General features: G+C 40.9%; 1 protein-coding gene across 2 annotated transcripts in view; it reads right to left on the bottom strand.

The window, feature by feature from the left end:
* Positions 1–12,152, bottom strand: part of LOC119826990 (ATP-binding cassette sub-family G member 3-like) — a 53,092-nt gene that overhangs the window by 24,617 nt on the left and 16,323 nt on the right. For both annotated transcript variants that reach the window (XM_038348439.2, XM_038348440.2), the window contains 5 exons: positions 11,810–11,946; positions 6,537–6,688; positions 4,232–4,336; positions 3,055–3,290; positions 302–384 (listed from right to left, as the gene is read on the bottom strand). In XM_038348439.2, coding sequence (XP_038204367.1) covers positions 302–384; positions 3,055–3,290; positions 4,232–4,336; positions 6,537–6,688; positions 11,810–11,946 — 713 coding nt within the window. The remainder of the gene's footprint in view (positions 1–301; positions 385–3,054; positions 3,291–4,231; positions 4,337–6,536; positions 6,689–11,809; positions 11,947–12,152) is intronic.

Genomic DNA, 12,152 nt, shown 5'->3' with positions numbered 1-12,152 from the left:
TTCTTCCAGAGCTATGGGATTCCGTTCGGAAAGATGAAAAAACACCCTACATTTCAAGAGTGGTGATAATCACATAACATGAAGCTACTCCATACACTAAACTGGTAAAATGTGATGTGTAGAGTCTCCTACTCTCTACACACAAACGCATGTGAAAAAGTGAGGTCTTCCACTCAGCTTTCAACGTACCAACATGCTCTATCACGTGATAAAATGTTAACTCTGTTCTGGTCATGAATTCCAACTTTTCATGGATTTATATAGGATTGAACGAAGTGACAGCTTTTTCTCAATTGCTTACCTGGTCTGGACTTCAGTACAGTCATTTCTTAGGACACGGAAAGCAATACCCAAAGACACTGCCAGTATTGCTGTGATAAATGCCTTTCAAAAGGAAAACGGGGAAAAGAAAAATTTCAATTAGGAGTAGAAAATATTCTACACATCGTCCATTATTTTAAGATTTATGGTTTCCTAGTCAGATCTCTCCAGTGTCCCTGGAAGAACATACAACACACATGTCAATAGATTGCTCGTATGTCAGACTGACAATAAAGGTCTCTTCAGTCTGAGTGCAGACCCTGGAAAAGCTAAGATTTCTCCCAGTGCTCCACCAGGAATGGGCAGTGAAGAACTCAGTTCAGGAACTAAAACCTGGATGACACAGGGTAGGAGAGAATGCAGGTGCTTGGCGAGCTCTGGGAACAAACCCAGGTAAGTGACAGAAAGTCTTCACCTAAACTGAGATCTCAGCTCTGGTGCCAGCGAACCTACGCAGCTTTCTACTTCAAGTCACTCAAGGGAATTCAGGGTTTATTTACTCTTATAGTTAAAAACAGATGCACCCCAGGCCAGGGGACAGCTCAGTGGCTGTCCTCACAACATACAGTAATGCTAATCCCCACAAGTGCAAACCAAACAACAAAATTAAAAACGGCTCACAACACAGTTCCCAGCAATGGGATTTTTGTGCTAAGGAGGGATGAGCTGGTCCTCCCCTGTGTCACCTCAGGGAAGTCTGTGCTGTGTGGGGACCAGCACTATTGCTGTCACCACAGTGATCACACAGCGTCCTCTGGGTGACCCAGTGCTCCCATTGTCCATCGCCTCTGTCACTGCTGCTCCATCAGCCTCTGTCAGAGCAGCCTGGGCTCAAGACTCACCTACGCAGCCAGCTCCTCCAGACCCCCATCTACCTCCATCTACCCAATCTGTGCCGACCATCACAGGAGCCTGCACTGCTTTGGTTTTGGATTAAAATGGCTTTAGAAGGTGTTTCACTTAGCAAAGGAGTAAGGCTACATGATGCTGGAACTTATTTGAAAGATCCTAACTATTATTCCTCGGATAATGTCTTAAAGGTAGAATATTATGATCTAAGGGTAAGGATCCTACCACATAATGTGATAAATTAGAGATCAAAATCCCAGGGCTTGGAAATAGAGCTCAGCAGTTAAGAGCACTTGCTGCTCGGGCAGAGGACATGGATTCAGTTCCCAGCACTCAAATGGCCCCTAACCAACTTCTGTAACTGCAGTTCAGAGAATTTGATGTCTTTTTCTGGCCTCCAATGGCATGCACGTGAGTACAGATATACATGAAAGCAAAGCAAAACACCCATACATAAAAGTAAATAAATATTAAAAATTAGTCCTCAATTTCTACATTGCTAACACACACACACACACACACACACACACACACACACACACCCCTTACCTCATGACATTGCCTCACTGTTGAACAGTGAGTAGCCCAAATTGATGACTATAACTCACTTGTTCCAAAATCATATTGAATCTTTTTTTTTCGCAGAAAGAATGGACACAAAAGTGCCTCCTTTAGACATAAGTGCCCAAGTTAAAGGCCAAAGTGTTTGGAGCAGCTGACAGTATAACTCAAATGGTCAGAATATTCATATACAGGCAGGAAGGCAGCAACATTTACATATGAAAAAGATGGTAGTTATGTTTAGAAGCAGTATCTCATTACAGTCAACAACACACGAACATTCAGTATGCAACAGAAACCAAATGCCTGAGAATAAAATAACAATGCGCTAACAGAAAGACTGACCACAAGTTCTGGTTGTTCGGGGACAGGGATGTAGGTCCAAGGTAGAGTGATTGCCCTCTAATAGCTAAGGCCCCAGGATCAAACACTAACACAGCAGAATCATCAACAATATGAAATAAAAGATAACTGCATAAGTGATGGCCCAATGAGCTGGAAGAACCACGCTTCTGTGTGACATTCATGTTAAAATAACAGAAAATCTTAAGTCATGATGATCCTTGTTACAGAGCCAGTTTAAAGAAAAGTAGAACTTCACCTCCTCCAGTTCCAGTGGCTGACAGGGAAGAGCATCGTTCAGTCCAGTTACTGTGTGTGAGCTGCACTCTTTGAGTAGCTGCTGCTTTCACACACTGGACTCCTGATGAGGGCACAGCACTCTGCAGTGGGCTCATCTCAGACAGTCGATGCTCAGGCTCCCTCAGAGCTGTTCCATGGCCCTGTCTCCTCACCACATGATTTCAAGCACAGATCAACCGTCCTTTTCCTCTCCAGCCATCTCCACCCCTTCTCTGCTTAAACTTTCTCCAAGTCCATTCTCTCATCTGACAGGCTACAGTTTTATCTGTTTGTCCAGTGACCATCCATCCCCTCACAAGGAAAGCTACATCAGGAAAAAGCCTTTTCCTCCTTGACTCATTCCTGGACTTTGAACTTGTAGGATGTGCTGGTGAAATAAAGCAGACAGGTGTGAGGAGCTCAGAGGTGTGCTGAGATTCTTGCGTTGCCCGAATTAGATTTCCTTCTTGGATTAGTAATTACAGTTCCTCTAGGTAAAAAATAATCACTAAAATCATTTTTATAAGAACTTAATCGTAGTCTACTTGCTTTACTGAATATTTCTCTATGCCAGGCACAATGGGGATGACAAACACATGGAAGGAGCAGAAGATAACTGTGACCCTGCAGTAGACTGACTCAGAAACAAATGGCTCCCACGTGAGGTTTTCACAATACAAATAAAATAACTCATCAGATTACCTGGATCCCGGTGACCCGTGGAAAACCCAGGAAATTTTTGAATGAACGATAGATAATCCACCAGAGCTGATGCCAGAAAGGGGTGACACACGTGATCTTCTCCAAGGCTGAGGTCCTCCCTGCATTCTGTTCCCCCAAGAGTGAATCCAGTTCAGTTCTCATTTCACTGTATGAGGAGGACTGGGCATACATATTGGCTAATTTTTCTCTGACTTGGTGCTGTCTCTCAGAAGGATCTTTATATTTGTCAGGTTTGAAATAAAAATGGATAAAGACAAGAAACAGATAATAATTTGATTTTTCTGAGACACTTTTCATGAATAACGCATAAATTATGTGTCAAGTTTTTGAGACAGTCTCATGTACTCTAGACTGGCTCAAAGTTGCTCTGACATCAAGGGTGACCTTTAACTTCTCCAAGTCCTCCTGTTTCTTTCTCAAATGCTGAGATTACAGGCATGCACCTTCACACCCAGTTATGTGCTAGGAACCAAACTCAAGGCTTTGTGCATGCTAGGCAAGCACTCTACCAGCTGAGCTCCGTCTCAGTCCACCAAACTTTGAGGATAATGAAATTACTCTTGTGTAATTTCTTCACAGATGAGAAAAGTGTCCCTAACTGACCTGACTGCTGTCATTACCCCATGGGCACAGCAATCTGATTGGCCTTTTCCCATGTGGACCCCAGTTCTTAACAAAGTTCTCCTTCCCTTATGGATATGTACTTCTTAACGTAGAAGTCTGGTCCCTGATTTCTGCCACATGTGAATGTATATGCAAATGTATGAACTGCCAACCATCATGTTTTTAAAATGTTATAAATAAAGCCAGGCATGGTGACATAGCCCTATAATACCTATACTTGGGAGGTGAGGTAGAAAGAGCACATATTTAAAGCCAGTCTGACTATATGAGCAAACCATATTTAAAACAATAACAAGAGTAATATGGCAAACAATTGGTACATTTACTTTTTAACAGAAATTTCCCTTGTGTCAATATCATAAATGGTCGATTATAAATTAAATAAAAAACCCAAACACAACAGACAGCAAAGTCTATTAGCTAATTTGGGGACAGTTAATTAACATAAAAAGTTATATTCTAATCAGACACATGGTTGTGTTTTAATCAAACCAGTTAGACAAAAATCTGTGACTCTAAAAGACTCACGTACCATCACGGCCATCTTCCTCTGTGTCAAATAGAGCAGAGAAATGATGTCCATTAATGATTTCCAGGAAGAAGTCTGCAGGGTTGTTGTGGGAATCATATTCATAACCTACAAAGAAGGTAGACCATGAATACAAATGTGAGGACTCTTTCAGAGAGTGGGACAGGGAGGGGAAAGAATCTAAGAACTTCCTCTTCTAAGCCGCTCCTCTGATAACTTATTCTTTCTTTTCATATATACACTCAATGTTTCAACAATATCCAATTCCCTTCTTATATATATAATATATGTTTATACACTTTTACAAATATATATGCAAGCTTATGTGTATGTTATACATACAAATATGGACTCCTCCTATGAAACAATCATTTGAGTTGGCCTACAATTTTATTAGACTCCAAGACTCACAAATGTTTACACTTTTAAAGGACAAAGATTAATCAAAAACAAAGAGTGTTGCTGAGAACACTGATAGCAATGGCCTTACCAGAGACCACAAGAACACCCTGCAGATGGCGATTCATGACTCAGGTATTGACCCATGAGAAGAATAGCTCTCTGATGGGAAATCTCCTTAAGGCTTACGGGACCACAGACTCTGAAACCCAGTTGCTTCTGTCTGTAATTATTCTTGGGTGCCACTACATTTCTTCCCTAAAACAGTTATGGGTGTTTCCCACTGCCTATGGATACTGTTGCTTCTGTGTGTAAAATCACATGGGCAAAAACATCTGTGGTATCTCCCAACACCTGCCCTGTGATGTATGACCTCATATAATATGTACAGCTGTGTTATCTCCCCAACACCTGCACTGTACTGTGTAATCATCTCATAAAATATGTACAGCTGTGTTATCTCCCCAACACCTGCACTGTAATGTGTGATCAAATATAATATGTACAGCTGTGTTATCTCCCCAACACCTGCACTGTAATGTGTGATCAAATATAATATGTAAATAGAATCTCATGATCACATTTCAATCTTATGGATACTTAAATCTGTGGACTTTCTGGGTATGACTCATCATTAAGCTGTATAATTTTGATATATAAAAAACATGCTAGGATATGCTTCAAAATTATATCTATTATTTCCCAGGACTGTAAGACGCTTAGGCCCTGTTTTGTATCATTAGCTCGGATTGATATAAAGAAAACATCAATTTCTTCTCAGTTCTAAGACAAGCTACATACAACTGGCTGACTTTGGGCCTAAAAGCAAATTCAGTCCTGACTCAATGTCTCACAAGTTAAAACTCCACAGACACTACAAAGGACAAATTCCCGGATGTATAATGGTGGAATCAAGGTTAGACATCAAGCAACCCTGGTGCCAGTTCCCCACCTGGGAAGTCTGGCTGACAGAGACCTACTTTCTGCAAAAATTGTCTCACTGGGCACTGTACCCTGGACCTCAGGTTGCAACCTGAACCCCGCAGTTAGGTGCTGCCAAGGCTGCTCACTCCCTGAGATGCAGACTCTTTACTTTCCACAGGACGGGTATAAGAGAAGACAGAGAGAGAAGCTGGAGAAATAAAATGACGGTCAGTGCATGCATGAGTATGATTCCCTCAGATAAAAAAGAATTATTCCTAAGTCCTGTTATTCTGAAAGCACTTTTTTTTTTTTTGCAACCCTGGGTACAGTCCTGGAAGCTGGTCTCTTAGGCAGCTATAGAGTAATGAAAAGTAAGTAGTTAAACCTTGAGAGTGACCCAAAACTATATTCATATCTTGCTAAGATGAAATTGATGGCATAAACCATTAAAAAAATACATCATCATTCAATGTGAAATGTGAAAAAAACCATGCAGACAAAAAAACATGAGTCCATGGAACCCAAGTTAAGCCACCTCAGCCCATAAGCAGCACCTAAACCTGAAATGCAAAGCTACTAAGTTAAGTAACCTCTCCACAGCTCCTTAGAGTCCGGTCACACTAGGGGAAGCTTCTGCATGAGCAAGAACACCATGACGCTTTCCCAAAGCTTTTCAAGGGATGGATCAATGCGCCTGGGGCTGGCAGGTTAATCAGGAGTGTCACAATGACTGGGAAGCAGAACAGGAGCTTCGGCAAAAATCCTATACATAGGCACGATACAGGGCAGGAGAAAGGAAGAGACCTGCACAGCAAGCCTGTGCTGCACAACTAACAGAACCCTGTCACCAAATTAACCAAAGGTATTTAAAATGGAGAAGCTCACACACAGTAAGTCTGCATGAGGCCCAAACAGCATTCCTGAGAACCCTGTTCTCTCCCAGATCCCGTGACTAAAGGAGCTCTCACAGCAAAACCAGCCATACCTGCGGATTTGAAGAACTCCAAAGCCTCCTGCCCAGGCCCGTGAAACATGACTTTTCCTGAGGCCACTAAGGTGAGGCTGTCAAAAAATCTGAATATGGAGTATGGGGGCTGATTAATAGAGAAGATGATTGTCTGTCCCCTCATAGACATCCTGTTTAAAGAGGGAAAAGTCATAAGTCACTGAACATTGAAATCTTGAAGTTCTCGACAAAATATTTTATTACTGAAGTTAGGTTTGTTCTCATTTAAGTTTGAATTTTCCTTAAAAAATACTTCGTCTCACTTGTCTTATGCACTTGACAGTGAAACCAAGTTAAAGCTTTTATTTAAAAGTCTATGACTTCTAACATGTGGGACATCAGTAGTGCACTCAAGTGTTACCACATTGATCCCTGTGCTGTCTTCTCAGACACTGAATCAGAATATCTGGGAGTCAGTGCAGGGAATCCATATCATGATCAGGCAGCCCTGGTGATTGACAGGTTCACCCAAGCTTGAGAAGCAATGGCAGAGCAAACATTATAGCTATGACTGTAAGCACAATTCCCCTCAATCGTTCACACTTTCTCCTCTTCAGGAATTGGTTTTTACTTTTCTGATGATGTCACTCACATTCCTAACCACTTGCTCTCCCGCTAAACACTGCAGCAAGAACCTCAGTTCAGTTTTCATAATATCAGCATGAGTCAATTCTAATATAATTTCCCCTTTGTGTTGATAAGGCTTAAAATGTCAAGCAACAGACCAAGGGGCCACAGTTAGTGCGGGGCGAACCCAGGATTTGATTGTTGGTTTAATTCCACAACATGAAAAAATAAGCTGAATGTCCATTTCAGGAAATCATATCTTCTGTTAGGAGAATCAATAACCAAAAACAGTATTTGAAACATATACAAAAATACTTTTAATAAAATTGGGTATGAGCCGGCGCACGCCTTTAACCCCAGCACTCGGGAGGCAGAGGCAGGCGGATCTCTGTGAGTTCGAGGCCAGCCTGGTCTACAAGAGCTAGTTCTAGGACAGGCTCTAAAAAAGCTGCAGAGAAACCCTGTCTCGAAAAACCAAAAAAAGAAAAAAAAAGAAAAAAGAAAATTGGGTATGGCATATCTGTAATACCCCAGCACTTGGAAGGATCCATTATTCAAGGTTCAACTTGGTTACAAGAGACCCTGTTTCAGAAAGACAAACAGAAAAAATAAAAGAGAGAGGTTGGGAGGGAGGAAAAGAAAGAGGACGGAGGGAGGAAGAGAGGGATAAGAAAAAAGAAAGGGAGGGAGGGAGGAAGGAAAAAGGGGAGGAAAGGAGAGAAGGGATGGGGAGGGAGAAATAGAAATGAGAATGAAAAAGCTGTGAAGTGAAGTGCACACCTTGAGCTCCAGCATTTAGGGCAGAGACAAGAAAGTGAGATCAGCCTGGGCTACAGAGTAAAGTGACAAACTGTGAAACCTCATGACAAGTCTCTCATAAGTGTATGCTGTGTGGTGTCACCATTTCCTGAAAGTCAGCCAGGCCCGACAGTAATAGCAACACAGGGTGGAAGAGAAGCAGACAAGGTTCCCTTGTGAGAAAATAGACTTGCAGGCTGTCTGCAGGTAAAACAAGACAGGCACCTAAGAAGAAAAAAAAAAGCTGTACAGAGTATGAACAAAAATGTCTGTCCAAGAAACTATGAGAGTTCACTGCTACACAGCAAGGGTTGTGTATGCCTGAATGTGTTTGAGAAAGGGAGAATGTAGGGAGAAGCAGAAACAGGGAGGAAGACATAGGTACATTTAAAAAGGATGGAGAGAAAGATAAATAACTGGTGTGGAATTAAACCTATTAAAAGAGATTGTAGGAAGAGCAGCTTAGATGTGGGAATGCCCTTCTACTGTAAGGTAGAACATTAGGAGGATGGTACACAGAGCTTCAAAGATTCAAAGCAGAGAGCAGTCACGGTGAGAGCCTTCCTCAAAGTAAGGTCTAGGATCTGAAGCCTCAGTATCTCTTCCCATAGCATTTATCTTGGAATCCTGGGCAGTGTCTCACACCTACAGAATCACACCTACAGAATCACATTGACAGAATCACACCTACAGAAATAGAAGTGTTTTTTACATGAAAGTAAAATTTTATTTTAAAAATATGTATTTGACAACCATTTCTTTAAAAAATATTTATTTGTTTTACAGGTGTCTTGGCTTGAGTGTATGTCTGCTACCACATGTCCCTGGTGCCTGTGGAGGGGGAAGACTGCATTAGATGCCCTAGAACTGCAGGTACAGATGGGTGTGAACTGCCATGGGGATGCAGGGAATGTAACTGAGTCCTCTGGAAGAGGAACCAATGATTTTAACTCTTATTTCATCTCTCTAGCTCTTGTCAAAGAACTTAATTTTAAATTTTTTATTTTAAATATATGAATCCTGATTAAAAGAAAAATAAGATTGAAACATATTGCTTGAAATTCCTATGAAATAAATAAAAATATAATTATCCTCACAGTGAAGGGGCTTCCATTAGCCAGATTTGGATTACCTTATGACTTGGAAAAATAAAGAATAACATATTACAGCACATTGTACAAAATAGGAAGTGTGGGGCTGGAGAGATGGCTCAGAGGTTAAGAGCACTGAGTGCTCTTTCAGAGGTCCTGAGTTCAATTTCCAGCAACCACATGGTGGCTCACAACTACCTATAATAAGATCTGTGCCCTCTTCTGGCCTGCAGGAATACATGCAGGCAAAACACTGTATACTAAAAAAATAAATAGATAAATAAATAAACAATCTGTAAAAAGAAAAACAAAAAAGGGCAAAATAGGAACTGCGGAGAAACACCATTCCACACAGAACACCAAGTAAGCTTCTGAAGTAATTAAAATGAGAGCTGAAGTACTAATTTACACCAAAACTGGATGGTAGAGATTAGATAAGGAGCAGAATAATGGTATAACCACCTGTTGTCTTCCATGTCATACTATTTATAATCACAAAAGAAAAAAACTGTAATTTAGTATGATATAAGCCATTAAGCACCAGAATGATGAGATGATCAAGATTCAAGCCAGGGAAGCAAGATGGATCAATGTGTAAACACATCTTATGCTTATGCTAAGTCTGAAGCGTTTAATTCCCAGAAATCACTTGGTGGAAGGAAAGAGACAAATCCCTCAAATGTTCCCTTTGACCTCTACATGCATGCTACATACATATAGATACATAGACACTAAATAAACAAATGTTAAAAAATTAAATATTCCTACCATAGAGGATGCACTTCCAGGAAAGAGTGTTAGAGACCAAGGAGAACACAGCATATCAGGGCCTCCTGAATCTGCTCCCAGACACTGGGAGAAACTACACATGAGATGACCCCATGCAATGCACTAAGACTAGCCATGGCATGAGACACAGGGGCAGAGAGAAGATTCAATACTGGAACTTAAGCAAGAAGCTGATCTTAGAGAGTATAGAGAATATCCTGAAACGTACAGGAAAAGGGGCAGATAGGAAAGGTGGTGATACCCAAGGGGTCTACAGACTAGATGATGGCAAGGCCCCAGTTTTTTACTTCCTCACTGGGAAGGTACAATGAGTAAGGGATCTTTGTTCTTGTAGGTACAGATAACAGTATTTAGCATGATGGACCACTAATGTGGGAAGTCCTTCTGTATATGTATTGCTTTTATTGGTTAATAAATAAAGAGCCTGTCTTGACCTGTGGAACGATAGAGTAGAGATAGGCAGGAAAACTAAACTGAATGCAGGGAGAAAGAAGGCAGAGCCAGGAGAAGCCATGAAGCCCCACCAGAGACAGACACCAGACAGAACCTTGCCAGTAAGCCACAGCCATGAGGCAATACACAGACTAATAAAAATGGGTTAAATTGAGATGTAAGAGCTAGCCAATAAGAAGCTAGAGCTAATAGGCCAAGCAGTGAAATAACTGATACAGTTTCTGTATGGTTATTTCTGGTCTGGGCATCTGGGAACAAACAAATGGCCTCCTACAACAGACCATGAGGTCAGAACAAAACAAAGAACAGGGGGAAGGAAGCAAAGACACAGAGCACTGTAAAGTTCAACAGTCAGTAACCTAGGTCAAGGGAATGTGAAAATCCTTACATGGTTCTTGGAGTTATTCAGTCAGTTCTAAAATGTACGAAGCATAACCCTTATACATTTTCTATAAATATTTCACCATTAGACATCTTCTTTCTTGAAAATAGGAAATATCATTTCTTTTACTTCATTTTCCCAGGTTCAGGACACAGATCTTAGCAATCATTTCCTCAGGCATCACATCCAGGGATAATTCCTAAGATAGTGCTGTTTATTCTATGTATAAAGTTACCCAGAGTCCACAATTTGCTAGCTAAGGAATCCCCACATCTCAGCCTTTTGGTGATATCTTTATACCCCCATAGTGCAGCTACAGAACCTTTTCCATGATGCATTGCTCCGCTCTAAACTCAGAAGCTTTCCCACATCCCCTGCCATGGAAAACCTTAATCCTTACAGTGACCCAGGTACTCTAGGCAAGCTACATCCAACATAACCAACCGCCTCTCTTCAACTAGGAATGTGGAGAACTGAACTGTGTCTTTCCAAAGGCTTATTTGTTGAAGATCTCAAATCTAAGAACCTAAAATGTGGCTATAATGGAGACAGACTCTTTTAAAAGTTAATTAAGTTTCAATGAAAATTACTAGTGTATCCTAATGTAACTGGTGTCCATATAAGAGATCAGGGAATAAACACATGAAGATGGAAGAAATACCATCATAATTCGGTGACCCAGGCCTCAGCAGAAACAGCCTGTGGATATCTTAATCTCTTCTTTCCAGGATTCAGAACTGTGAGAAATATAACTTCTGTCAAATCACTCAGTCTGTGGTGTCTTTAGCAGAGAAATACCAATTTTCCTTTCCCTGAGGAAGGTTCTAGTCAACATGGTCTCTTTATTTTCCCAGACACACCAAATATGCTCTGCCTCAGAACAAATGAGTTTTCCCTCCATATAGCACTCTGTTCAGATCTCACCCACTCAGCTCACTTGACCAATGCTTGAGTATTATGGGGACAGGCTATTTAAAGCAGTCTCCACCTTCACCATCTTTCCCTATGCTCCTGTCTCACTGATCTTGATGTGTAATCCTTGTTAATTCAAGTTTCCCTCTAATAAACAAGAAAGAAATTCTGTTGCTTACATATGAATCTCCTGCACCAAAAAATACACACATGTGATCATGTATTAAGAGAAGAAAACTTAATGTTCCTTCAGCACTTACGTTCTCAGGACAGAGATGACAACAGTTGTAGTGCTTGAGTCTAAGCCAGTGGTGGGGTCATCCAAGAACAAAATGGGATGCTCAGCAACCAACTCCATTGCTATACTGGTCCTTTTCCTGAGCTCTTTAGATCTAGGCTAAAGCAACAATGACCACCATTATCAATAAGAAAACCCAGTCATTGTCGCTTGATGAATAAGGCTGTTTCAGCAATAAAACATTTTGTTATATTATCATTCTAACAAGCAAAAATATAGGCACCTGGGAGAAGAAGGTTTTTCTTTTCCAAGTGAGTAAACTGTTTATTCTTTAACAAGTCACATATTCTAGGTAATGAGTTATC

This window comes from Arvicola amphibius, chromosome 1, assembly GCF_903992535.2.
Source record: "Arvicola amphibius chromosome 1, mArvAmp1.2, whole genome shotgun sequence".
Classification (NCBI taxonomy): Eukaryota; Metazoa; Chordata; class Mammalia; order Rodentia; family Cricetidae; genus Arvicola; species Arvicola amphibius.
Note: the sequence above shows the minus strand (reverse complement) of the source record. Positions and strands in the feature narration are given on the sequence as shown.